The following is a 26,592-nucleotide window of genomic DNA, read 5'->3' on the forward strand; positions in this document are numbered from 1 at the left end:
CCCCAGCACTCTTCTGCACTTACCTTGCACTTGCCACCAGCTGGCCCTATTTATTTATTATTTTATTTCTATTCTACTTATTTGTACTGCACTCCCCCCCTCCCCCTTCCCCTTGCACTTTTCCCTTCCCCCTACCCCTGCACTTGCGCGGTCTGAATGACACCTGGCCTAGTAGGATCGTTGTCTGTCTTCCCCTTGTTCCCCCCTCCCTGCCTCGTCGCGCCTTGAAACACTTGTGTATAGGCGCGTTACAAATGCCATATCATATCATATCATACTTCCGTGCTCCAGGAAGATATGTCAGTGATTTAAGTGGGACGTGGCTATCCGGGGCTGAGCCCCAGCAGTCTCCAGAAAGGCTCCCGAGCCGGGGCCCTGCCGGTGCCGACCCTGACTAGCCCCAGCCATGCTGACACCTGAGGCAGCCCGTGTAGCAGATGCACGGTTACACAAGCTGCCTGCAGGCATCAGCACTTCTGATTAGGAGAAAAGAAAAGGCATCACCTTTTCTATTTTATAAACCGAAGTGCAGACACCTGCAAGCAGCAGGTGTAACCGTGCAGTGCGGGCTGCCCGATGTCTCTGTACTCTGAAACAGGAGGAGGGCTGGACTGGCCCGCCTTCCCTTTGTTTCTGAGTGAATAGCCATCACCCAGCATGAAGACCCTGGGCTCCTCACGCTGGCTGATGTTATTTACACGGAAACAAAAGGAGAACTGGGCAGTCCAGCTCTCCTCCTGTTTTAGAGTACAGAGCCATCATCAGCAGGCAGCACTTTCATTCAAGTTGCTCATGGTAAAGCATTGCACTACGTGGCTCCTTGAATGAAAAGGCTGCCTGCTGCATGTGAGCTGGGGCACACTGGTATCACACCTTTCGTGTGATCAGCCCCTTCTTTTTCTTAAAAGGAGGTGATGGGCGCATCAAAGTTAATAATCCCAGTGCGTCCCAGCTCTACTTCTTTTCGCAGCCCCCACCCCTCAGGCGAAGGGGGGCTATCGATAGGGGACGTGACCTAAGCACACCCGTACTTAGGCTACTCCCCCTAACGAGAGCCCCCCTTCTCGTTTTCTAATCCTACTTAAAGCACTGGGTAATGTGTTGGCTGTTGAGATTATTATACATTCTGTGGCTCTCAGTAAACGGTTGTTGATTATTAATATCTATGATCCCACCGGAATTTCTGTATCGAAAGAAGTCTTTGACTACATAGACACATTTCATTCTCAGTGGATAGTGTCGGTGGAGAATGACTTTGTAATACTGTGCGGGGACTTAAATGCTAGATGCATCGACGATGAGTTGACCGCACAGTACGAGAATGTTGCAGAAAGAAGTGGCACGACTCAAAGATTTTCCAACCACCGAGGGAAACAATGGCTGTTCTTCTTGAAAGATTAGAATTTAGTCCTTAATGGACGTACTAAAAGTGATTCTCCAGGGAAGGGTTTGAGGGTCAAGTGGGTCCAGAAAGGCTACTTTAGATTACTATGCGGGTAACCATGTTCTATTAGAACGAGTCAGCAACCTCCAGGTGTTGTACAATGACTTTAGTGACCATGTGGTTCTTGCTTGAGATTTGAACCAAGAGCGGAATGTGCGCAGCATCGCTAAGTGTGGAAATGTGATCCCTAATCATGTGGGAAACCACCTATGTTGGACTAGTTTTAACATAGATAATGCACGCTTAAGCATCTTGGGGATGAGCAGAGTGGACGGGATTAAAATGAGAAGCCGCACCACAAATGAGATGGCGAGTTGGCAGTGGGAGCCATACAGAGAATCCTAATGTGCTCATAAATAAGTCAAAAGCAAGATCCTTTGACATTAAGTATGTAAAGTGCAAGATGCACAGAGAACTATGGGGGTGGGGTGCCTAAACACATGGACGAGTCAACAGAAGACGCTCTTGATACCATCAAAAAATAAAAGGTGCCTACCATAGCTGGTTGCGGCGACACAAGGCATCCTTGAGACATGCAAAATGGCAACATTTTACAAGGGTCCGGTGTAGCCGGGATACCCGCTCGATATGGTCAATCTTAACCTTAGCAAAAGGAGTCAAAACAAAACAATTGGTAAACCCCATCTGGGGCGAAACCTGGAGAAACCACATTGGATCAAAAATTATCACTGTTTCTCAGATGGCGGCTGACATTGAGAACGAGTCACTTCCATGGTCACTGAATGTCAACCTGGAGGACAGGAAATAACAATTACAAAATTGAAACGATCTAGGGCTCCGGGCCAAACGGCCTGGCCAATATAGTTTGAAAGTGAGATCCAGAGAGCTGGGCTTGGCTGCTCCAATTAAATTAAGAAGGTCTGTGAGGAGCGTAAGATGCCTACTTCATGGCAACAGACTGTATTGATCTCAGTTTACAAAAAGAGGAATCGGATGAGTATGGAACATTACAGGCTGTTTTGCATGTTGGACGTTAAAGGCAAGCTCTTCGCCACTTTTCTACTAAAATAAATGCAGAGGTGGGTGGAGTTTAATAACATCCTACAACTGTACCAGACTGGATTTCTATCAGGATCCGCAACGGTCCATAATATAAGAGCATTAGATACCTTGATCCATGGGGCCCGACGAAGGGAAGGACCTTCCAAATATATCACTTTTGTAGATTTTAAATCTGCATTTGACCAGGTAAATAGTCAGATTATATAATCTAAACTGAACAAGCTACGATGCCCTAGGTGGTTGCTACAAATAATCATCCAGTTACATAGTAATACGAAAGCGTGTGTACGGCTGGATAATGAAGGGCTGCTGACAGCACCAGTGTTGATAAACAGGGGAGTCAGAGCAGGGTTGTGTGTTGGGTACCTTGTTGAACGCGCCTTGAAATACTTGCTTATAGGCGCGTTATAAATGCCATATCATATAATCTAATGGATTTGCGTTTAAGATTAAGAGAAAGGGCAAGCTGCCCTCCGAAAATAGGCGATTCTCTCCTGGCAGCTAAGGTGTATGCAGACGATTTGGTCATCTTTGATCGTACATTTAAAGGGATGAAAAGTATGATCAATGACCTTTCTGCGTACGCCGCTGAAAACGATTCAACAATTAACATTGAAAAGACCAGAATTATGTTAGTAGCTGGAAAGAAAATCAACAGGCTAGAAATGAATACCACTCTGGGCCCTCTAGATTATGCAGTTCATTCTTATTTGGGCTTAGAATTGAGTACTGCAGAAAATGAGAGACATATAATCAAAATAAAATCTTGGAAAGCAAAACTCATTACCTTGCAAGTATGTAAATTTGCTGAAGAACATGCAGGGTATTCACGGGATGGTATTTATTTGTTATATAATCAGTGCTTTTGCCCCACAATTTTATATGGGCTTGAAGCACTTGCAATGAATGACCTCAAATGGTTGAGCATATTAGAGGGCACTTTTTGGCATAGGATCTTGAGGCTGTCTCTGTCCTTCCCCACAGGGTTTTGTTGCCTTGAATTGGGTTTAATTTCTCTAAAGGGTATGGTACTTACAAGGAGAGGTGAGCTTTATATTAAGACTTTGACTTCCCCAAGTGCACTCTATTGTCAAAGCTGGGAGGAAACCGTGATGCTGAATCAGTCCTGAGAGGGACACATTTCAAAGAGTTGAATATAGAACTATTTGAGGCCATTGGGTGAACTCCCAGCTTTGAGCAGGGCACGAGTTACGTTGTAACGAAGATAGCTTTTAACAAAAAGCTTGACCGCTGGGACTGGTACGATTATTATGCGTAACTATCTAAATTAAAGTGCTATCTGGAATTGTCTACTGTGGTGCATCAATTTAAGAAAGCACAACCTTATTTTCAAATGGATTGTGTCCTCCCAAACATTCCTTATTTTTGATATTTCCAAAATCCAGCTTGCTGCTGCCTCGGAATAATTTTTTCAGTAGAGGGCGCTGTGCGTCGAAGCCTGGTCAAGTCGATGTCCCTCGGATACCTCCGTCCCGATGTCGACGTCTCGACAGGTATAAGTAGCATCGACCTCCTTGACATACGGCGTCGAGGAGGTCGAAACTCAAGGCATTGATGGCTTCTCCTTTGATCTCAGCGCTGACGGCCTCGAAGACGTGCTTTTCGGGCTTGCCGTATTGATTTCCTTTGGCATTGATGACGTTGATTCTTTATGTTTAGAGGAGGCCTTCTCTCGACTCAAGGGATGAGATCGTTCTCAAGGAGGTTCAGTGGCCAGGTTCGAAGATGTATGAAACTTATGCTTCCTTGGACATTCGACTGGAGCATCGCCTCTAGGTGTTGTCAAGGGGGGCAGGGCCGCGTTCTTGAACACCTTCATCATACGGAGTCTGAATTCCTCCCACTGAGCTGGGGTACTAGATCTTGAAGGGCAAGTGACCCGCTATGGTGAACTGGATGATGAAGTGGATGGCGACCTATGACGTACATGCCTCGAAGACGAGGAATGGTGCAAACTACTTCTGGAACAGGAACGTTTTGATCTTTTTTGACGAGGAGACGTTGGTCTCGATTTACGTTTAGACAGGGTAGAGGGGGATTTTAAAGGCTTACCTCTCTCCAAATTCCCTCTACGTTCTCGCAAGGCCTTACCCATTATCAACAAGCAGTCCAGGCACTCTGAAGACGTAACGTTTGACCCTAAACACCAAAGGCAGATCCTGTGCGGGTCCATCATGGACATTTTAGCACCGCAGTTCCGTCACTTTTTAAATCCGGAACGAGGAGTAGACGACGCCAATGAAGATGCCATATTGCTTCGAAAGCTGGAAGAATTTTCGAAGAGTATCAAAGAATTTTCTGACTAGTAACGTTATGTTACCGAAGCTGTGAAGTGCAGAAAAAAGGAATTGAGGCCAACAGGCGCTGCACGTGCTATTTATACCTGTTGTGACGTCGAAATCGGGACAGAGTCTTCCGAGGGACATCGATTCGACCATGCTTCAACGAACAGCGCCCTCTACTGAAAAGAAAATTCCAAGGCAGCAGCAAGCTGGATATTGGAAATATCAAAGATAAGGAATACGTGGGAGGAACATCCAGTCGAAAGAACTTTACCATCGGTAAGTAACTTGTTCTACTGCTATTTGCTTACCCGGCGGTCCGCCGGTTGACGATGCTGCAACGTAAATACTCATTGCCCATATTGACAATTAGGGGGTCTCGGCTTAAAATAGCAAAAGAGGCGCGGTACTGCCGGATATGCAAAGTGCCTCATAAACTGAGACGGCCAAGCATGTTTTCACAGAATGTGTTCAATTGGGTGCATTATACATGAGTACCTTGGGAAAGTTGGTTCACACTTATGAAGCAATTAAGACGTATGACTTCTGGAATTATTGCCTTAACACTAAATCACTTGCCACGCCAATTGCTTTATATCGACTTTGAGTCTACATAGATTTTCTTTTAAATTAAGGCTATTGATTGTCTTGAGAGATTTTAATGCTTATGAATGCGATGAACACAGTATATTTATGTGGTAGTGATGGGAATCTGTAATATGAATCCACACATTTCTTTAAAGAATGTTTTTTTAATACTTACTGTAGGTATTGGACAATTATTTTATTGTACCAGTGTTTTAATGTTCTTATGCATGATTGATGAATTTTTAGCTTTGCGAAAAGTCCTATTTTGACTAAAACACAATAACGATTAATAATTAATATTATAACATTTATTGCGCACATATATAGCTTTAGAATTTCGATTTTATTACTTGGATGAGCACACGTTTTAATTGTCTCATAGATTTTAGTGTGGCTGTCATTTTGAATTCCCTAGCATCTATACTTGCTAGCAACCGCCCATCCTTTTCAGTTTTGTTCATTGGGTGGCGCCAATGCACCACCTATAAGCCCAAACTATTGCATTGGAGTACAGCTAATAGTGATGCCATTGGAGGAGGGAAGCACAGCTGTGGGCGTTGTGTGGTTATTTATTCGTCCCATTCACTGTGCATGGTCATGCTTTGGTCATGCTAAACCACATGGCCATTCCCACCCACTGCCTGCCCCTCCCTGAGCAAAACATACACTCCTGCAGTCTCTTTAAGCTGCTGTGTCAAGCATAACCTCTACCTTTCGCCTCTCAGTGTTATTTCTAAGCAGTGTGGTACAAGATAATCTCTTAATTGAAGCTGTAATGTGCTACTGGTGTAATAAACATTTCTTAAATAAGCGTATCTTCAGCCACTTGATTTATATGTTCCTTGCACCTGGGTCCTGTTAAAACAATCAGTGACAAAGCCAACCATTTTGGCTTGTGTCTAGGTGTCAGATATGCATTTGCCAGGCAATGCTACTATAAACCAAGTTATCACACAATTCTCCTGCTGCTGCCATCTAATGTCCAGGTAGTAGTACCATTATCTCAGCTACTGGCAAATGAATATTCCAGGCATATCTCTTACCGACACTCAGTCCAAAGCTGTTGGCTGTGCAGTGCTTGTTTTGCTTAGCAGTGGCCATTGTGTTGCTTCGGGAAAGCTGTTTATATGCTTTGAACCGGCACGTGGGACCGGTGGACAGTGCATCCATCATCTTGGCTATGAAACTTTCTCATCCCGCGACGGGGTGTCAGAGGATTCTCAGTTAGTAACGAAAGAAGGTTTACAGGACTACAGGTGCAACTCACAAACATGCTTTAGTCACGTGTGCATGCACGCGCAAACACACATAACACACAGAATGGCATTATTATTCCTGGGGACTGATGCACACATCTGAATCTTCCAGTGCAACATTCTTTTTGCCATCAAATTCACCTTAGTGGGGTGTGCCAAAACTAAAGCATATCCCGATTCACAGCAAGATTCCCGATGATTTGCTGCAGACCTGCAGCTCTTTCACTTGAGCCTGGTACCCAGTCCCCCCAAATCTCCCAGTGCAGGCGGTGCAGAGTAACGCGCAATGTTGTCAGTGGTCTTTTTTCAGACGCAGGGCACCATTGAGCTGCCCAGGATGGGTACGCTCATGCCTGCATTTTCTCAGTTTTCAACCCTGAAAAGGGTAGATATGTGATAGTGACAGGCTCTTTACGGCCAAACCTAACCCCACTTGGGTATGCGGCTGATCGAAGCTCCCACCCACCTGTGGTCAGTTGGCCTATGCCTCACCAGATGTCTGGAATGCGCCTGACACTTATAGATGCCTAGAGGACCCTTGCTCCCCTAGCTGGCTGTGGGTCACTTCCACCTGGAGCCAGTCCGACTCTTTGCACGCAAATCCCAGCCATGATTCGTGGATTTGCGTCGAAGGAAATATAGCCGTAAAATGTGAAGAACAAAGTTTGCCTTACACTCTTAATCCAATAGGCTTTTTTGAATTGGCCTCTAAGTGGGTAAGTGTTACTACAGGTAAGTAGTTTGACTTAACAATATGATACGAATCCTGTGGCTAGAATTACTTATTCCAGGTAACTGTTGTCATTCAGACGTGAACCAGGCCTTCTGACACTACGGTCTCCAAATAAGATTTGTTTTCCATAAAATTCTGGGTCATATCCCTGCAGGACCAAGGTTGCCACCAATCCGTTATTGATTACGGCCAAAGTTGCCTAACGAATGCTCGTTCGGCAGTTGTACAAGAACTTCAGCTACGTGACCTAGTAGAGTATCATGAGCTAAATGTACTATTTATTACTGTAACGGCTTAATGAAGCCTTGCCGGCTATGTTTCATCTGCTAGTTCCTTCCCAACTATTCCATCTAATTTATTCATCGCTACATGCAAACGGGTTTGGGAGTTGCAGTCGTCTTCCAGTCTTCCTTGAAGGTCTTGGCATTTGGAATCAATATGTTGGGATGAGGTCTCACAAGATTTTGTTCTTTTAAACAGGCCAAGCGCCTAGAGAGCACTAACCATATAGGGACTCTTCTCAGATGCCGCAGGAAGTCAGGTTCATTGGCAATCCCAGGCTCCCAACTAACGGATGATCTGCCATCCATTATTATGCACTGGATTGTGTGAGAGGTACTGAACTGCTGGCCCATGTGGAGCACTGCTTCTTCCGACCTCAAAACCTCCCTTCGCCACTGCACTGTGACTATCACAATCCATACACCACTGCACATTTTTAAATTAATACTTATCTCTTCTAAAAAAAATTTTTTATTACTAATATGTACATTTAGAAAGGTAGTATATCATTCTACCATCTACCAAAATGAATCCTCGCAACGCCATGTTCCCTCTTTTTTAAATTGCAACTTTTTCTTTAATGCTTCCGGCTACTTTTTGGGATAGGGAATCATACAATTCCAAGCTGAACAATTTTTAAGGCAAAATACTTCCGTGCTGAAAAGGTTTGAAGAAAACCTCTTTGAATAAAGAATGGAAGTCATGTGTTGGGTAGAGAGACGGGTAACATACTCTTGCTTCGTGTTTCCCAAGTCTGACTGTAAAAAGGGAGAGACACCGTAGCAACTGATTACGTGGAATAGTCGTGGGACTTTGGGAGATGTACAAGGAAAAAAAAAACAATACCATCAGAACGAAGGGATTTATAAATGTAGGCTCTAATAGCGCAGCAACGTAGCGCTCTACATAGGAGATGCACCCCAAGGGGTTACAAATAGAGTTCAGGGGTAGCGGAGGAGCTGGGAGGGGTAGAGGGAGCAGCCCACACAGCCAACTGTAATCATTGGAAGTACTTCTGGGTCCTGCACTAAAGTCCTGGAGGACCTTTTGACATTTCTGGACTTAACTAAGTCCAAAAAGGGCTTCAGTGCTGCACTACTATTCCCTGTGTGCACGTTGAGTTCATCATCCTTCAGTGGTGTGTATCTATCCCTCTAGAGAACTCTTAGGCCCATAAAGTATACATTGGGTTAGCATTTGCACGCTCACATTTTAGTTCTGGCTCTTAAGAGTACTATGAGAGAAGACATACTGGTGACAACGTGCCTGGCACTTTTTCTGGCATTTGTCAATTGATAAGCATACGTCGGCACCATGATCATTAACACAGTCCATGTTATCTAAATCTTTGCCACATTTGGCCGGTTTAAACCATTTCTGCTGGCAAAAACAGTCGTCTAAAGAGTTATGAGCAATTGCAGCCATGTATCTGCTGCTTATCTCGTTTCCCATAGTATTAATGGTGTTTTAAAAAGCCATCTGCCTGCAAAAGCTCCTTTCTGCAAGGTAATGGGTGTTTTACAGCTGTCAGGTCACAACTTTGATTTTCTAAGCAATGTAGCATCGCTGCACAGCACAGTGTATGATTTGAAGTGATTGGCTTGTTTTTTTAATGGACAATATAAACACTAGTAGTTACATGCCGTTGTGGTTTTGTTATGTAAAGAAAAGTTAGAGCTCAGTAGTGACATTCTATTGATTATATTGGGAACATTTGTAAACAATTGTGATATACATTTCGCAATGTTAAAAGTATCTGAATAGGGGGAGCTCGTTATCCCCATGGAAACGCCAAGACTGTTGCCTTTGCTGAGGCTTAATAACGTTTTGGACCCACAGGCTTTGGACTTGCTCTTCTGTGCTGTGCATCAGTATTCAACATTGTGAATCAAGCTGATGTCTAATTGTGGAAAGACATCCGCCCACTGCTTTGTGTAAGGCCCTGCTAGCCCTGTGCATATTGGCATGGCTCAGTATGGGCTTTGGACATGCCACTGCACCGTTGCCGTTTGTTTGCCCATAAAGAATGCTCCCCGGGAGAGTGACTATGACATTCGTTACAGTTGCTTTATTTTTACGAATGTAAGCCAGATCATGAGAGCGAACATGAATGTTGACTTTGCATGTTTGTCTGTACAGGAGGGAGGCATTTTGGCTACTCTGGTTGAACTATATTGACCGGGAGTAATCACGTGGACTGGACAATCCCTCAAGTGGGCAAGGTGCCCGCAGCTAATGCCTGCAGTGCCAATGAACCTTTCATCCTATTGAGCAGGATTAAGTAGGATTACTTGCCATTGGGACACCATAATGGCACATCGGGTTTCCTTAGCTCATTGGCCTTTGACCAAATGCCCTCGTAGCAGTGTTTACATATAGGTCAGCAGTTCAGCTATTTTGACCAATCAGCTCTAGGTGTGTGCATGGAGATGAAGGGCAAGTGCTCAAATGTCCACTGTTTTTAAACGTGCTCATCTTTTCTCAGGGTCCGCCAATGGGTGCGAGAAAACCTCCTTCAAGTTTCTGAGGCAAGAGCTCCCCGTGCGGCTGGCCAACATCATGCGGGAGATAGATATTCTGCCCGACCCGCTACTGGGAACGCCTTCTGTGCAACTCGTGCAGAGCTGGTGAGTTGCCTTGTGCAAGCTTAACATGTGAATTGATGTTCGGTTTGAATCGGATCCTAGCTTCTTAGCTAACGGCACTTTGAATGTTGGGACTTGTAGTTTCCGGTGTTCCATTGCAGGCATGGGCCTAATTGTCTGAACAGACAGAATAACGTTGGGTAAAAAGCCAGTTCTAAATAATGGTGACCTCTGATCATAGCTACATGACTCCATCTGGCAATTCTGGGGCTTGGGGCGGTGGGAGACATATGCCTTTTCTGTCCCCAGTGATTTAATTATCCCAGTTTTTCCCAGTTTGTGTTTTTTTAACCCAACATCTCGATCATTCTTAGTTAGAAGAGTGAGCCCAACGTGCACATAAGCAGCCAGGAATCCTAGGTCCACACTGCTTCATTTTATACCCCATTATTTTGGATGAGAGTTAGGTTAAGTTATATTGCAAAGATGTACCAAGGGAGTAGGTTAGAAAGACAAACTATTAATGTATCTTCTGAAATCTGCGGTTAAATTGAGAAGCTGAAGACCTATTTGTATTAAGAAATTGTTTTTTTAGATGTTCTGTATGGTGCATGCTTACAGTCCTGTGGAGAGAAAAATGATCTACTTTTAAGCCCCATCTTTTCGATAGAAGCACATTTAATGAATAAAGCGGGCTGTTACGTTCTCATGTATTCATGAGAACATTACTCTCTAATGCACATGCGAATGGCATGGGTCGATGTGATTCGGGGGGTGTGGGGTGTGGTACCACTGTTTAATCATTCCCTGTAATGAGACCTTTCTTTATCTCTGGGCCAACTGAACACTTTTGTTAAACCACCTCTGTCATTTTGTTTAGCTCTACTGGCTTCCGAACCCTGTACCAGTACCGGTACCCTTTCCTCTGCAGGGATGTCCAGATATCCCCGAAATTCTTTAGGACTGATAGTTTCTTGACAGATTATATAACCCACAGGGCATTTGAAAATATAGTTGGCATTTAACCCTAGCACCCAGTGATCCCCTGGATAGACCGAAGGCTGATGCAATGAAGGCGTCCCCATGTATGGAAATTGCTGGGAGCTATTTAGCCCCTGGGTAGGGCCTAGAAGAGCCCGGCTACCTTGACACAAACAGCTATTCCCCCAAGCCAACTGGTGCCATAAACATATACCCATCTGAAATGAACTATGTCTCTGGTAATTTGCTCAGACGGTGCAATAGTAAACCTCTAGAAGATATGGAAAGAATGAATGGTCAGATGGTTCGATTTGTTGCTTACTAGGCATTCACACCTCATTCTTCAGGAGCGGCCGAGAGAAAGAGAGCGAGCAGGGTCACATCACAGAAAAAGAGGTGGCAGCAAAGATAAAAACAGTGTGGCAGGAACAGACTAAGCTGCTGCAAACATAGGTAAACACTAAAGGAGAGGTATCCACAGCAAGGGAATGACTAAACACAAATGTAAAAAAACGAAACGGAGAGCAATTTGAAGAGAGTCTGCAAAGTAAAGACATGTAAAGCAACATGGCAAGAGAAAGCGGATTTAACAGGCACAGACTGCAGTAGAATATTAGACATAGCACCACAGCAATAGAAGAGGGCTTCAGGAATGGGTATTTTTAGCGGCATGCCACCGTTTTACAAAAAAGCAAGTTGTGCCATATGGCTTCTTGCCAGGAACAGAGGCTTGGACAACTATACAATTAAATATGCAAACATCATTTTTTAATTGTCCCTACAATTACTGCAGGCTTCTTTGAAGCAATACTGTAAACCTTTGGCTCTAACTGAGGCTATCGACCATTTTGACTCACTATCTCTTAAAAACAGTGTTGCATGCCAAAGGCAATATCACCGTTCTTAGAATCTGCTTAAAAAAAGAATACATTACAGTTTAAAATCATTAGCAGTGTTTGAAGAGGAAATTGCTTTTCAGTGCAGTCATCAGTGAAATGGCCGAAAAACATGGGCAGCTGGGCCTATTATGGCATCATTGTGTCACAGAAGGCTAGGGTTGCATGTATGATTTTCGTTAGTTCATGGTTCAATGTTTTTTTCTAGTGATTTAAAGATTGACAGAGCTCTTCCATTCGGTATGACATACAAAGAAAATCATAAGAATTCCCTGGATATTCCCGTGGCTTTGTTTTTGTCATTGAGGGGAAAGTGCACATCTTCTGCATATTTGTTTATGCTTCTCTGCATAATGTTTTTTTTTTAGGTATGTTCAAAGTTTAATGGACATGATAGAATTTCAGGACCGAAGCTCGGATGACCTGAGAGTATTATCTGAGTATGTCTTTTATTACATTTGTAACATTACAAATGTTTTTAAATGTATGTGCTAGTATTGATGTTTTTTTTTAATTTGTGCATACCGACCTTCAGTTGGGTTTTGTTAGTTCACACAATTTTATAATGCTCACTATTTTGTTATTTCCTCTTTTATAATGTTTTAATGTATATTGTTACATTTTCAATAAACTCTAGCGTTAACAGAATTTAAGGATATAGTGTTATGGTTCATCTCCTGAATTGTATTGTACGATACATGGATTGGATATTTTATTAAAGAACAACATATATTTAAGCACCAACTCTTACTTTCTGCATTATAATTTAGAGTTTAACTTGCATTTGGAGGACACATTAGACTGTTATAGTTCTGATTTTTAAATTGTGACTATGTACAATTTCATAATGATTATATCGTTGGAGCGCCACCAATGAACTATTGCTATTGATGGTAGTGCAAAAGTTGTAATACATATTTTTTAACTGCTAAAGGTATTAAACCTATAGAAATAATGCTTCAAATCAGAACCTTGCTGTATCCACGCTCATCTACAGACTGTAACCTGGGCCTGCTTCCCTTGTATAATGGATTTTTTCTGCATTATTTTAGTTTTACAGAGACTCTGGTTACCATCCGAAATAGGCACAACAATGTGGTCCCCACAATGGCACAAGGAGTATTGGAATACAAGGAGGCCTTTGGGGTCGACCCAGTCACCAATCAAAATGTGCAGTATTTCTTGGACCGATTTTACATGAGCCGAATTTCCATTAGAATGCTAATCAACCAACACAGTAAGACAAAGTTACCTGTTTGAGTCCTTCTAATTTTGCGAACATGTCAGCCTGTTTTACCTGTACATTGCTCTGCAAATTAATCTTTAACACAAACGCACGTATTGCAAAACCTGTTCAGGGGGGTGGGTGGCACTGTTTTTTCTGTGTACTCCAATGTTAATGTTCACTGTGACCCAGTGTGATTAGATTACCATGAAGCAGACCTAGAGGGTAGGGTGCCACTAACAGTCTAGAGACATTCCACGTGTTAATTGCATGTCTGATTATGAACATGCTATGTTATGTTACTCTGCTGTGCTGTGCCAGTCATCGCCCTAGTAGTTCTACAGCGCTGAGGCTTGTGCAAAGTGTGGCATACTGTGCCCCCGTTAGGTGCCACCAGTCCTCAGTCTGCGGAGGAATCCAAAAGGAAACAGGTGGAGAGTAGGGAAGAAAGGGGGCAGAATTAGAAAAACAGGAGAGATCTGTAACACTCATTTATATTTTATGGAAGATCACTTGGAGGACTTTCTCAATAGACACAGTAGACAGATAGTATTATGGTGTTCCATTTTTAAAAAATACAATTGCATATGCAAATAAAGGTTAAGGCTGTAGTAGTGTCCCCGCCCCCACGCCTAATTAGTCAATGCTTGATCAAATGGCTGGGTATATTTTCCTAGCCATGTCTTCATATTTGTGTTCTAATGTGCAAAAAGGTAAAACGGTTGAAAGTTGGCAAACCGTGCATTGTTGACCTGACTGCACGATCCTCCTCTATCTGACCTGTTAATAATAATAATGTCTTATTTATATTGCACTTTTGTCAAATTGCTGTGCATAGATCATATCAAATTATTACCCAAACCAGGTTGGTACTCATTTATCGCCTTTGGAAGGATGAAAGGCTGAGTTGGCCTTGCTGGGATTCAAACCTGTTTACTACAGATTACACACAAGAACTCAGCAGCGAGCGCTCAACTCGCTGAGGTATTCTGATGTATTGACTCTGCACACTGTTTCTGGTCCTCAGTGAAAAGTTTGCACCATTTTCAGGGAGTTTTCTTGAAATGCTTTTCAAGTATTTTAAAGGGAAACACATTTTTAATGGCGCATATACTGCAGTCTCCTGGGGATCCGTATGCCTTTATACATTTCCACCATGCAAAATAATCCCACTGTGGAAAACACAGAGCATCACACCTAACTTTGTTTGTTTATTCATTTGTAATGCGCACCAGACCCGAGAGTATCAGGGCGCAAAGGTTGCAGGGATATGCCAGACTTAGATTACATAGGTTACATATGGCAAAACGGCAATGGTACAGTAATTGCAGGGTTGCACAGGTTGCAGGGATATGCCAGACTTAGATTACATAGGTTACATATGGCAAAACAGCAATGGTACAGTAATTGCAGGGTTGCAAAGGTTGCAGGGATATGCCAGATTTAGATTACATAGGTTACATATGGCAAAACGGCAATGGTACAGTAATTGCAGGGTTGCAAAGGTTGCAGGGATATGCCAGACTTAGATTACATAGGTTACATATGGCAAAACGGCAATGGTACAGTAATTGCAGGGTTGCACAGGTTGCAGGGATATGCCAGACTTAGATTACATAGGTTACATATGGCAAAACGGCAATGGTACAGTAATTGCAGGGTTGCAAAGGTTGCAGGGATATGCCAGACTTAGATTACATAGGTTACATATGGCAAAACGGCAATGGTACAGTAATTGCAGGGTTGCAAAGGTTGCAGGGATATGCCAGACTTAGATTACATAGGTTACATATGGCAAAACGGCAATGGTACAGTAATTGCAGGGTTGCAAAGGTTGCAGGGATATGCCAGACTTAGATTACATAGGTTACATATGGCAAAACGGCAATGGTACAGTAATTGCAGGGTTGCAAAGGTTGCAGGGATATGCCAGACTTAGATTACATAGGTTACATATGGCAAAACGGCAATAGTACAGTAATTGCAGGGTTGCAAAGGTTGCAGGGATATGCCAGACTTAGATTACATAGGTTACATATGGCAAAACAGCAATAGTACAGTAATTGCAGGGTTGCAAAGGTTGCAGGGATATGCCAGACTTAGATTACATATGGCAAAACAGCAATAGTACAGTAATTGCAGGGTTGCAAAGGTTGCAGGGATATGCCAGACTTAGATTACATAGGTTACATATGGCAAAACGGCAATGGTACAGTAATTACAGGGTTCAGGGTGAAGGGGAGCAGGAAGAATCATTAAGTACACTACACTAAGAGCAATACATACACTGAGAACACACCCAACAAGCAGGCTGCAGCATGGGCTAGCATGGATAGTAAGTGTAGCGAGGGGTGGGGGTGGCGGGTTATAGTTATCGGTTGATTTGAACCAGTCGATGTAGTTCAGTCTGAAGTTAGGGTAAGATTGATCTTCTCTAATGGCAGGCGGCAGCAGGGAGTTCCATAGTTGGGCCGCTTTGACGGGGAAGCTGCTGCCTCCAACCTCTGAGAGCTTAAAACTGGGGATGGTGAGGCAGTTACTATAGGCTAGTCTCATGGGTCTAAAGGAGGTTATTCCGCAGAATCTCTCAATATGTTTCTCTGAAAAGCAGCTTTAATTAATGAGGTGAGTTAAATATGCATTATAACAAGATTGTGTGTCTGTTCACATCTTCGGTTCTTTCAGTTTCAGGGGGCAGGGCCGGGGTAGGGTCTAAAGAAATGTGGTAATAGGAAGCCAGCAATGAAAGCTCAAGCTGCCTCTCCGTGGGCTGGTGGTTAAAGCGTGAAGGGGATCTGCTCACTAACATGTTTGTTAAACCATTGCCGGAAGTCGATGTAACAGCATATCTGCCCATTACAAGAAACGATTCTACCCACATTTTCCATGTTTTGCCCATGTTTTGTAGAACAGAAATACAATGCGTAGTTGAAAACAAATCCCAAAGCCATTACCTGGAAAGGAGAAGCATCCATCTGCGTTTTTTTTGCATCTCGTTTGTTGAGCAAGCTTTTCTCTAACCTCATCCATGCAAGTAATTGCAACAGACCGTTGCTGGGGTGGAGAATATTCTGTGGAATTGGATTCCTGGCATTCCTAGTTTGGTCTCTTTCACATTTGTTGAACATGTATTTCTTGTTTCTTTATCTATTAAGGGAGATTGCAATTGACCAATAAGTAATTTCTGCAACAATGTTTTTTACAGCCCTTCTCTTTGATGGAAGTACAAACCCAGCTCACCCAAAGCATATAGGAAGCATTGATCCTTTTTGTGATGTGGTGGAAGTTGTGAATGGTATGTATCATTTTGCAATATTTTTTATAACTATATTTAATATATAGAGATAAAGAGATTTATGGATAACATTTCCTTGTCAGTTTAGCTACCCCTTTTGGTTTTCATATCAAAACGTCTTGAAAACAAGCGTTTGGCACTGCCAGCAGTTTGGGTTTTTGTGTAGGCATGGGGAAGGCACTTGCCAGGCACTCGTGTAATGGTATAAACTGGCTATTGATGGTAGCAGGCGCAAAATGTCCCGAATATCTGGCCAACTAATAGCAGTGCCTGGCATCTGCCTAATACTTATACACAAGCTAAAACGGTTGGCTTTGCTAATGCTTGTTTTTAACTGGACTTCAGCGAAGGACACTCAGTGCCTATAAATCTAGTGGCTGAAGGCAGACCTGGCTGAGAAATGTGTATTACACCGAGAGCAAATTCACAACTCCAATTAAGTCCCCGTCAAAAGACTGCTTTGATCAAACACTGGCAGGCACTTCGAGTGCACAGTCTGATGGTAAGGCTTGATTAAGCTGGCTCAAAGAGTTCTCATGAGGGGGTGTTTTGGGCGGGCAGGGGCAGGAACTACGTGGGAATGGCCATAGGGATAAGCATGGCTATGGTCAGTCTATGGTGGCCAAAGAACCAACCAACACCTACAAGGTTTGTGTCCCTGATATGCCATTTCTCTCTATGTGTACTCTAATGCAATAGTTTCTGCTTATCGGTGGTGCATAATAGCCCATAGTAAAAATTAGGTATTTCAACTACTGCTTGTTTCTGCCTCTATCCCATTTCAAAGTCATGAGTTATTTACCTCGTGGGGTATTCATTCTGATTGAAATGCCTCCAAACAAGTCTTACCATTTTTACCGTATACCAAAATGGCAGGGTACAAATTCGAACATCACAACCTGTAAAAAACGTTTTCCTTGTGTGAAGGGTGGAGGGATGGTCTATCTCCTCCAGCGCATAATGTAAAAATGTAAGCAGGGAGACCCCTGGAGGATATGAAAAAGTGACCATCTCATATGCCCACTGTCACAGCGCCTGTGCAATGTAACGCACAGAATGGTCAAAACTGACCCCTCTGTGCATTATTGTAAATGATACAGCAGCAGTATTATCCACTACGCTACCTAATCCATTTGGCCTCCATAAAGTGATGGAAATGAATTGTAAATAAATTAGAAAAAACAACAGGCAGATTCATTGAATGATCCCGGGAGGATAGCCCAGCGGCAACGTGCTCGCCTTGGAAACAAGACGACACGAAGCAACACAGATTCGATCCCCGGGTCAGCGCTTAGAAACCTCTGGGTATTACGAGGGTTATCAATACGCAACTAAGACATATTTCTGGAACAGCGCCTCGATGCCCCCGGGCTGTGTGAGAGCTTTAAGAATGCAAATAAATAAATACATTGAAATAATGCAGCCAGCATTTTACCATATCTGCATATTTCCCCTGAGTTTTCCCTGCTAGAGGAAGATACATTTTTAATTATTCAGGGACCTTGAGTTTATTGTATACAGTAATGGTAAGATGTTCAAAATATATCAGGGCCTTAGAACACATTCTAAATTAAGCCTTATTTCATAATGTAAGTGCACAAACACAGCAATACAATCTAGGGACAAAAACTCCACAGTAATAAAAATGCATTCCTGTATCAAATCCAAAATATAGGAGCTGAAAATGAGAGATTGTGAAGAAAAACCTAGTGTGGTGCATCTTGTTGGTTTGTCCTCTGAACCAGCTGATGGCTGGAAGGAAATGATGTGCTATGAAAAAATGTCTCATGGGAAAGCTTCTGAGCTGTGCTAAGGATGCCAATCCTTCATCAGGAACCTCAACTAGCTCCAACCCAGGGGATCTGCTTTGATGAGGCCTTCAAGCTTCACTTCGAACACTGCCCCTTCTCCAGATACTATCAGGTCCCACTTCCTGCTTGCAAGAACGTTTCTCCTGAAACATGATTAGGAATAAAGGTAACTCTGTCCTACAGGCCCGCCTCTGCTGTTAGATTTCAACTATGCCATTTCCAGCACGGCTAACCCCAGAGAGAGATGTCCTGCTGAAGATTTCCAGGCATTTAGCTAGTATCTAGATAATTTGGTTCCTGAGGGCGCATTAAGGGGCATAGCATGCCCTTCCCGCTTACTAAGCAGCCCTTAAAAAGATGTTTTTCATTGTCATTATGGTCATTTCTGCCACTCCCCGAAGGAGGCCAAACATAAAGGGCCAATAGTGTGGCCTGCACCAGCATTGATCCTATGAGATATGTTTATCTGTGCCCTGATTCACCATGGTGGGCAATCTTTGGAGATACGGCTGATGGATTGCCAGAAATAGTGTCAGAGGAACCAGGCTGTCTGTGCAGTGCGGTGATTGTACATCATGCACATGCATGGCCCTACAAAGATGAGGCTACACAGGTCCTGATATGCCTTGGGAGGGGAAGAGTTGCAGCTGTGTGAAGGACCTAATATGCGCAGCTGATGCAAGGCTTTTTGGATCTTGTACCCAGGACTGGCATCTCAACTAGGTCCAGGCTACCCAGAGCATAAAGCACTGGTAGAGGGGGTGGAATAGCAGCTTTGGTGAGTGTATGGGACGACCAGTCACATCACAGAAGAGATTGGGCTGCCTAGGCCACACTGCATACAGGGGAGTGGAGAAGGGAGGTCCGGTATTCCATGATGTGACCACACAGGGAGCAGGGTAACTCGTTTTAATACACTGGTGACAGGGACATTAATGTACAAATAGGGCTATGTACATCTGGCCACCATCCCACAGCTACCATGCTAGGTGGGTTGTGAAAATGTACCATAGAGTGGGAGGGTTTGCAAACCTGGTGCTTGTGATGACTGTAGCCATAGTTTTCAGGGGCTGGGTAACACAGCTCCTACTGCAACTGATGATCCATATCCCCTTCCCAGGTGGGCTTGCCTCAGAGGCTAACACCCATATATGAATGGCCAGCGTGCCCCACAAAGCACAGTCTCCTGTGGCATCAACGCTTGCCTCATGAAAGGCCACGGCAACGCGCTGCCTGTCTGCTTCTATCTTCTCCAGAATCTTCTTCATCCTCACTCGCAGCAAAGTGGCTGGATTCTCCATCATCCAAATGCGCTATTGGATTAAGGAAGCTATCGGCATAGCATTCCTTCCTTGTCTGCGTTTATGTCATCGATCACTTCCTGGCACCCCTTTTCCCTCCACGGTTCACCTCCGACGTTACACATTATCATGGCAAGATTCCCATGCACTGAATAGAACTAAGTTGGAAGGTGACCCAGAATCGTTATGGTGGCACTAGTCACACACTCAATCGTATCCCTGTGAACATAACCCTTTCCCGCTCTCACGCTTTGGCCACAATGTTATATTCTTAACCACCCACCTGCAGAGCACCCTCCCACTTCTAATGTCTTCTGGAGATGAGTGCCCATTTTTCAACCTTATGCGCCAGGGCATCTGCCTATTGACCTTGCTGCGATTCTGACCCGCCATTGTTTGGTGCCAGCTATCACCACACTCTGCAGTTGTCTGGTGCTAGCTCAACATTGGCTGAGGCTCCTGTCATCATTCATAGGTTAAATTAAAGCATGATGCTTTTTTGTTAGAGTAGTCATCCATCCAAGGCATCGAACAGGAAGCTATTACGAATTTCCAAGGATACTAGACATCTAATGTATCATACATATGCACACGCAAAAAACATTTCGTGATATGGTAATGCAACATCCCAATTTTTGTTTTAGCATGTCTATTTTTCCTCTGTTAAAGGGCCGGCCTTAACTTGGGGCTTCAGATTAGGACCATACCTGTGTGCTTCCTGGTAAACCGGAGTCTCATGGTAATTGGCCTTTAATGTGAGCGGGGCACATGGGGCATATATGAAAGTGGTAGAAGGACAATTAGATGTGAGATGACAGTGACAGACAAGTGTCACTGTTTATATGTACACTTACAGTAGCCTCGGAAACAACCTGAGACATTACATGAACAGAGATGCTGCAATGGAAGACAATCTGAACGGCCATTAAACGGTCCTGCTTTCATTAAATGATTGTTGGCTAGAAGTGCTGCAGTCAAGGTATAGCTGTCACTCGAAAATGTTTTGGAAGAGCAATTAGAGTGAGGCGCGAGGCAGAACCAAAGTGGGTACACATATCAAAACAGGATGAATTTCTGATTGCAATGCGGGATGATGGATAAGAAGAGGAACTAGACGCAGGAACATCTCAGGGTGCTCTGACAGTGGTAATTTATTTTTGGGAAAATGGCGGACAGTCAGTGGCATATCAGCCTGCCCAGGAGAATATTATACTGAAGGGTAGTATCAGCACTGAACTCTAGACATAGGGCCTCATTCCGACCCAGGCGGTAAGTTACCGCCTGGGTCGTACCTTTACCACCATGGCGTAAACTACGTTTACGCCATGGTGGTTGGCGGACTTACCGCCCCATTCCGAGGTTGGCGGGGCGGTAAGTCCCCAATCCCCATTTACCCTTCCCCATTCCCATTTTTGCCCCATAGGGCATAATGGGAGTGGGGAAGGCGTTAATTACGCCACCGTAAATTACGGTGGCGTAATTAACATCAAGGTCCCTTATCGCCATGGATTTTAACACCTGCAGGTGTTAAAACCTCCATGGCGCTAAGGGACCTCGGAATCAGGCGGTAAGGGTCGGCGCTGTTTACGCTGCCGTAAACCCCTTACCGCCTGGGTCGGAATGAGGCCCACAGTGCGGCCTTAGGGTATGTGTATAATCGACAAAGATAAAAGTATCACAGGAGCCGGCGTACATGAAATTGCATTATAATGGAAATCCACATTTTGCACTGCATCCACATCCAACCCACTGCCGTGACCCAAGGAATTCCCATTTACCATGTGCGCTCCTTGAGGTGTGCAAGTGGCGGCGTAGTGTGCGGATGATCCTTATGGACCACAGAACACGCAAACAAGAAAATATATATTTCTTTATTTTCCAGTGCTCAGGATCCAAACCAGAGACCTTCTGGTAACCAGACAGTGTCACGGTGTACTGTGCTATTCGGTAAGTGGAAGAAATTATTTGTTTTATCCAATAAACTGCTTGTCACACACAAAGTCCTGTTACGGGCTTTATGTGGCAAGCAGGCTATTAAATGAAACAAAAGAAATCCAGCACCTACTACCACATAGCACAGCACTGTGCTATCTGGTAGCTGCTGGGTTGCTTTGCCACATAAAGGCCGTAATGAGGCTTTATGTGACAAGCTGTCTATTAAATGCAACAAAGGCAGTCCAACACCTTCCAAACAGCGCAGTGGTAATGACACTGGCTTGTAATGGGCTCAGCTTGCAGTTGAACCCCGGAAGTATAGCCACATAAAAAGAAGTGGATTGAATTGCCAGAGTGCCCCGTCCAGCTTTATATAAGTTTTGGGAGACTGCCGGGGCGAGCAGCGGGCAGGCACTTCGGACTGTGCTCGGCTCCTACTGCTGCTGCCAAATAGGGCCTTAGCGTACTTAAAAGATGGCGTCCATTAGTAATGGTATGAGCTGCCACAAAACAGGGCTTCAGAAAGATTATTTAAAGTTGGCATGTGACTTTTGGAAAATGATTGTGCCCTTTGGTGCAAAGAATATTAGGAATACACAGCAGAATTCTGCTTCTGTGAGATAATCCTCATTATTATTATATCCAATACTGGAAATACACAACTATGTAACTGGCTGCACAGTAGTTACCATGTAGTGTGCATGGGTGAACTTTATCAAACATGGCCACCAGCATGGAAGAGCTCAGAGCTCAAAGAGTTCTGAGATGGGCAAGAATGGGTGGTATTAGCCATAGGGATTAGCAAGGCTAGGGTCAGGGAATGGGAGGGATCAATAACCAAACAACACTTAATACACTATGTGTCCCTCTAATGGCATTCTTGTGTACCCCTTGCCCAAAGCCCTCTTCGCTATGTACACAAGATTCAATATTTGAATGCAATAGTTTGGGCTATTATAAAGTGTCACAAGTGACACCCATTAGCCCAAACTCAAAACACTAAAGCAGTTAGAAGCCCCAATAGCCGCGAATCACAAAAGAGGTTTTCAGTGGGGAAATCCCGTTGAAAAACTCTTTGTAAATCAGGTCCAATGGCCCTTATTTCCTTTCCCCACGTCAGACATTTTTGCTGACAGAAATAAAGCCTACATTTTACAAGTGCACCAGACATTTTGCAGGAGACTAAGCAAAGCCCTCTCATTTATTCTGTGTTCCTTTAGTCATTATTCAGTGGTGTGCTCTTTTCTTAATTGCACACGTCTAAAGCACATAGCTCTGATGGAGTGCAATACAAAGAAGCTTTTATTTGCAGACGTGTACGTTTCTTTTTTTTCTCTATAATGCCTTTTACATTGACCTCCCAATCAACAATATGTCTAAACGTAAGGTCTGTGAGCGTATCTTTTTGATTATTTAAGAGCCATCTTACATTCATGTTTTATTTATATGCCTCTGAGTGGAATCCTGTGGTCCTTATGGCCAGTCATGATCCACGGCTTCTAGACAATCGCTGGTTTGGCCGTGGATCCTGTTGGCTGTCAGGTTGTTACCCGCCACTTCAGGTGCCTCCCATTCTGCCTGCTTTCCCCACCAAGTCCCTGTACTTGCCATGTAATCTCTGCTCCTTCTTGTCCACAGCTGTCATGTTTGCCCCCACAGAATCCATAAGTCCTTTGTGTCGCTCACAGTGCTGATGGCCACGAAAGAAATATAAATGGACTCTGCCCACACAGCTACTGAGCATGCATTTCTCAGCGGCCTTCTTATAATTTTTTTCTCTATGTACCTCATTATTTTCAGATCTATGTCGAAATCGTGCTACATAAGTGTGACATTGTGGAATGCCGCCATCTTAAGGCGGCTCCCCCCACAAGGTTGCTCTCTGCCAGAATGCCATTGTTGGCGTGGGTCCTTACACCACATGTCTCCACTGCGGAGCACCCCAGCCCCTGTCCTCCTCTTTCTCCCAACCACCATGTCCCCCTGCTGCCCCACTTACCTGCTCTTCCCTTTGTGTTCCCGGAAGCCTCCAAGGCAAAGCGGGACGTTCAAGGCTCCCTTTTGTGCATTGGGCTGCACCAAACTTTTCTTTTCTTCTTCATGCAGTATGCAAGTTCATAATGTGAAGGACAAAGTCTAGTACCCTGCCCTGGGGCACAAGTGCTAATAGCGTTATAGCCGCTAGCCACGGTGTAACAAAGGGGGTATGAGCCGAAAGCCCTCCTTATGCATCCTTGCCTTCGGCTCAAATCCGTAGTTGAGCTAGCTCATAACCCTGGAATTTCCTGCCGTGTTGGGCCATAATGCTTAATGAATGAACGATATGATTTAATCCCATGATGTAGGAATCTTGCGTAATTGAACAGTCCACTGCGCATCCCACCAAAAAGTCACCACGGGGAATTTGAGGACCCTTTATCAGAACAAGCTGTTACCCCCCACCCCCTATCAATAGTTATTCTATTGTCGCATATCCTTTATAAGTCAGCTCACTGGAGTCTGTTGCTCATCATAGCCTGACTCAGGACACTTTAAAAAGAGCAAGCCACCAAAAAGAGGTATTGGCTATGTCCACATCCTTTCCCAGCATGTGCTTTAATAAGTGCTGTTGCACAACATCTCTACCCCTAAAGGTTCCGGCGTTTCTTAATTATAGAGTATGCATCCCTACAGTGTAGAGGGTGGGGGGGGGGTCCGTGTGAAAGTGTCTGTCATGCAGAAAACGATTTTTTCTTTATCTTCCATAAGTCCACACTCCTGCATATAATGGAAAGCACAGAGAGCAAGGATATATGCAAGTTACGTATTGGACAGGCTAAGCAACAGTCTTGGTGTTCCTATCAAGACATTTGCACTTGCAAAAAGTACAGGAAAAAGAGCTGGATGCAGCTTTGAAGAGCTCTGCAATAAGCGCCCAGACAGTAGTAATCCCAACCATAGAAGAATACCTCTCTCAGTACATTAGCAATGGGGCCTGAAAAGGTGGCAGTCAGTAGCTAACCACAGAAGCATATAGTGGATTAACTCTCCTTCTTTCATGGTGGTTAACTAGGATGGCACATGGTCTCTTCTGATGAAGGTGTGGGCATGCACAGAACAGCGGCGCAGTTGGAATCCATGTTTGAAAGAGTTCCATGGCCGTGTGCCGCAATAGCGAATACATCCTGGGAGACTGTATGCTTTGTTTCATTGCTCTGTTCTTTGAGCTAAAAGTCAGATGTAGGCAACATAACCATGAATGATGTTGTGTTATTATTATTGAGACAGAAAATGGACCCTAGCGATAGACAATGACGTTCCACGTTTGCATAGCATGTGCTATTGTAGGAAGGTGACTTGGAAAATATCTGTGTGTCCGGCCCAGCAGCATTTTATAGACTCTTGAACATATAGGGAGTTCAGTATTGAAGGTCTGCTCACCCTTTCCTCGTTGCATGTAATTCAGTAATTTAGTTAAAACATATACCAAGGATGCCATTGGTGTACTAAAATCTAAATGGTTGTGAAGACAGAGGACAGTAGAAATTGCTGAGTGTTGTTCACTCTACAGTATGTGTTGTCATGTCCATCTTCTTGCCTGTCAGAAAGGACCTATAAGGCTTTCCAGCACTTGATGATCTGTGCTCTATTGACTGCCTTTTGTCTCTATCATCCATTAGTGCTGCTGTGCCTCAAACCTAGACTGACCTTAAGATATCCATTGGCATGTTCCATGCTAGAAGTGTTTTTAGTTCACTATGCAAGTAAGGTTCAGCCATCTCTTTTGTTAAAAGAGACAACCCCCATAGAATGGCGTGTGATCGTAGGCCTTTTAACCGATCAACCGCTTTAATATTACACTTTTGGCATGTCTCAAAATGAGAACCATTACGCTTATATGTGATGGTGGGAATTAAGCTCGTACCTTAGTTCTGGACCTGCTCTTCCCTGCACAGTTACAAATAATAGCCACTTCTTTAAAAGTCCCTGTTCTCAAAGGAAATTGACAAACATTAATGTGGACCTTTTTCCTCTCTAGTGATTCTTTTTGATACAGGTTTTTGTCATGGGTTCCCCAAGATTTTAACACACATCTCTGTGATGAACTGTCACGTATTGTGTATTTAATGGACAAGTTTAGGATTTTCGCGATGACACTGGGGCTAGTTGATTTCATTTAGTATTTTGTCTGCTTTACCTTGCATCATTTATTTGACATCGCTTCTGATTGGTGTTTTTCCGGATTACAGAGGTTAAGCAGTGGCACTGTGGATATCCGTGGGGCGTAGGTAGAATAGTTGGATGTCCAGGTCCGTTCAGGTAGTTGTGAATGGCCACTTCACTGAAACTGTACAGAATCACTTCTAATATCTATGTGTGAAGCCCATAAACCCCAAGGCGTTGCCATAGTGCTTTTTAATCCTCACAGGGGCAAAAAGGAAAACACCTGAGCGAGGTGGCAGGACTAGGGACTTTGTTAACATTGAAATAAAATATTGGCACTCCCGACTCACTTAATGAACACATCCCCTACCTGCGACCATGGCAATGTTTCGACACTAGGATAAGCCTCTTCTTTGGAGGCAGCAGCCTTTGACACTGCCATAGTTGGGAGGCCATACAGCAGGGGAGTTGCTAAATCTGGAAAAGACCCGGGGCTACGCTGATGTCGGAGCTGTCGGGACTGGGGGCTAGCTGGTCTTTTGGCTGTAGCTCCTGAGATTCTATCCGGGGCTACAACCAAAAGATCAGGGGCTACAGCCCCCTTAGTCCCCCCCCCCCCGAGCAACGCCCCTGCCATACAGCGTCGCAGGGAGTTCATTGGTGGCCGCCCAGCATGTACCGAAGCACTGGCAGTGTGCCTTCTAAGCCTCACTTGGGCCAGAATCAAAAGGCCAGATCTGCCGAGGCTGGGCAGTTGGCCACTTTATTATTTGTAAAGTTTAAAGCTTATG

General features: G+C 44.1%; 1 protein-coding gene across 1 annotated transcript in view; it reads left to right on the plus strand.

The window, feature by feature from the left end:
- Positions 1-26,592, plus strand: part of LOC138570021 (pyruvate dehydrogenase (acetyl-transferring) kinase isozyme 2, mitochondrial-like) — a 70,929-nt gene that overhangs the window by 22,438 nt on the left and 21,899 nt on the right. Inside the window, exons 2-5 of the mRNA XM_069648553.1 lie at positions 10,115-10,256; positions 12,460-12,531; positions 13,144-13,328; positions 16,522-16,611. Of these exons, the coding sequence (XP_069504654.1) occupies positions 10,115-10,256; positions 12,460-12,531; positions 13,144-13,328; positions 16,522-16,611 (489 nt within the window). The remainder of the gene's footprint in view (positions 1-10,114; positions 10,257-12,459; positions 12,532-13,143; positions 13,329-16,521; positions 16,612-26,592) is intronic.

Source organism: Ambystoma mexicanum, chromosome 2q (assembly GCF_040938575.1).
Source record: "Ambystoma mexicanum isolate Mex_15411 chromosome 2q, UKY_AmexF1_1, whole genome shotgun sequence".
NCBI classification, from domain to species: domain Eukaryota; kingdom Metazoa; phylum Chordata; class Amphibia; order Caudata; family Ambystomatidae; genus Ambystoma; species Ambystoma mexicanum.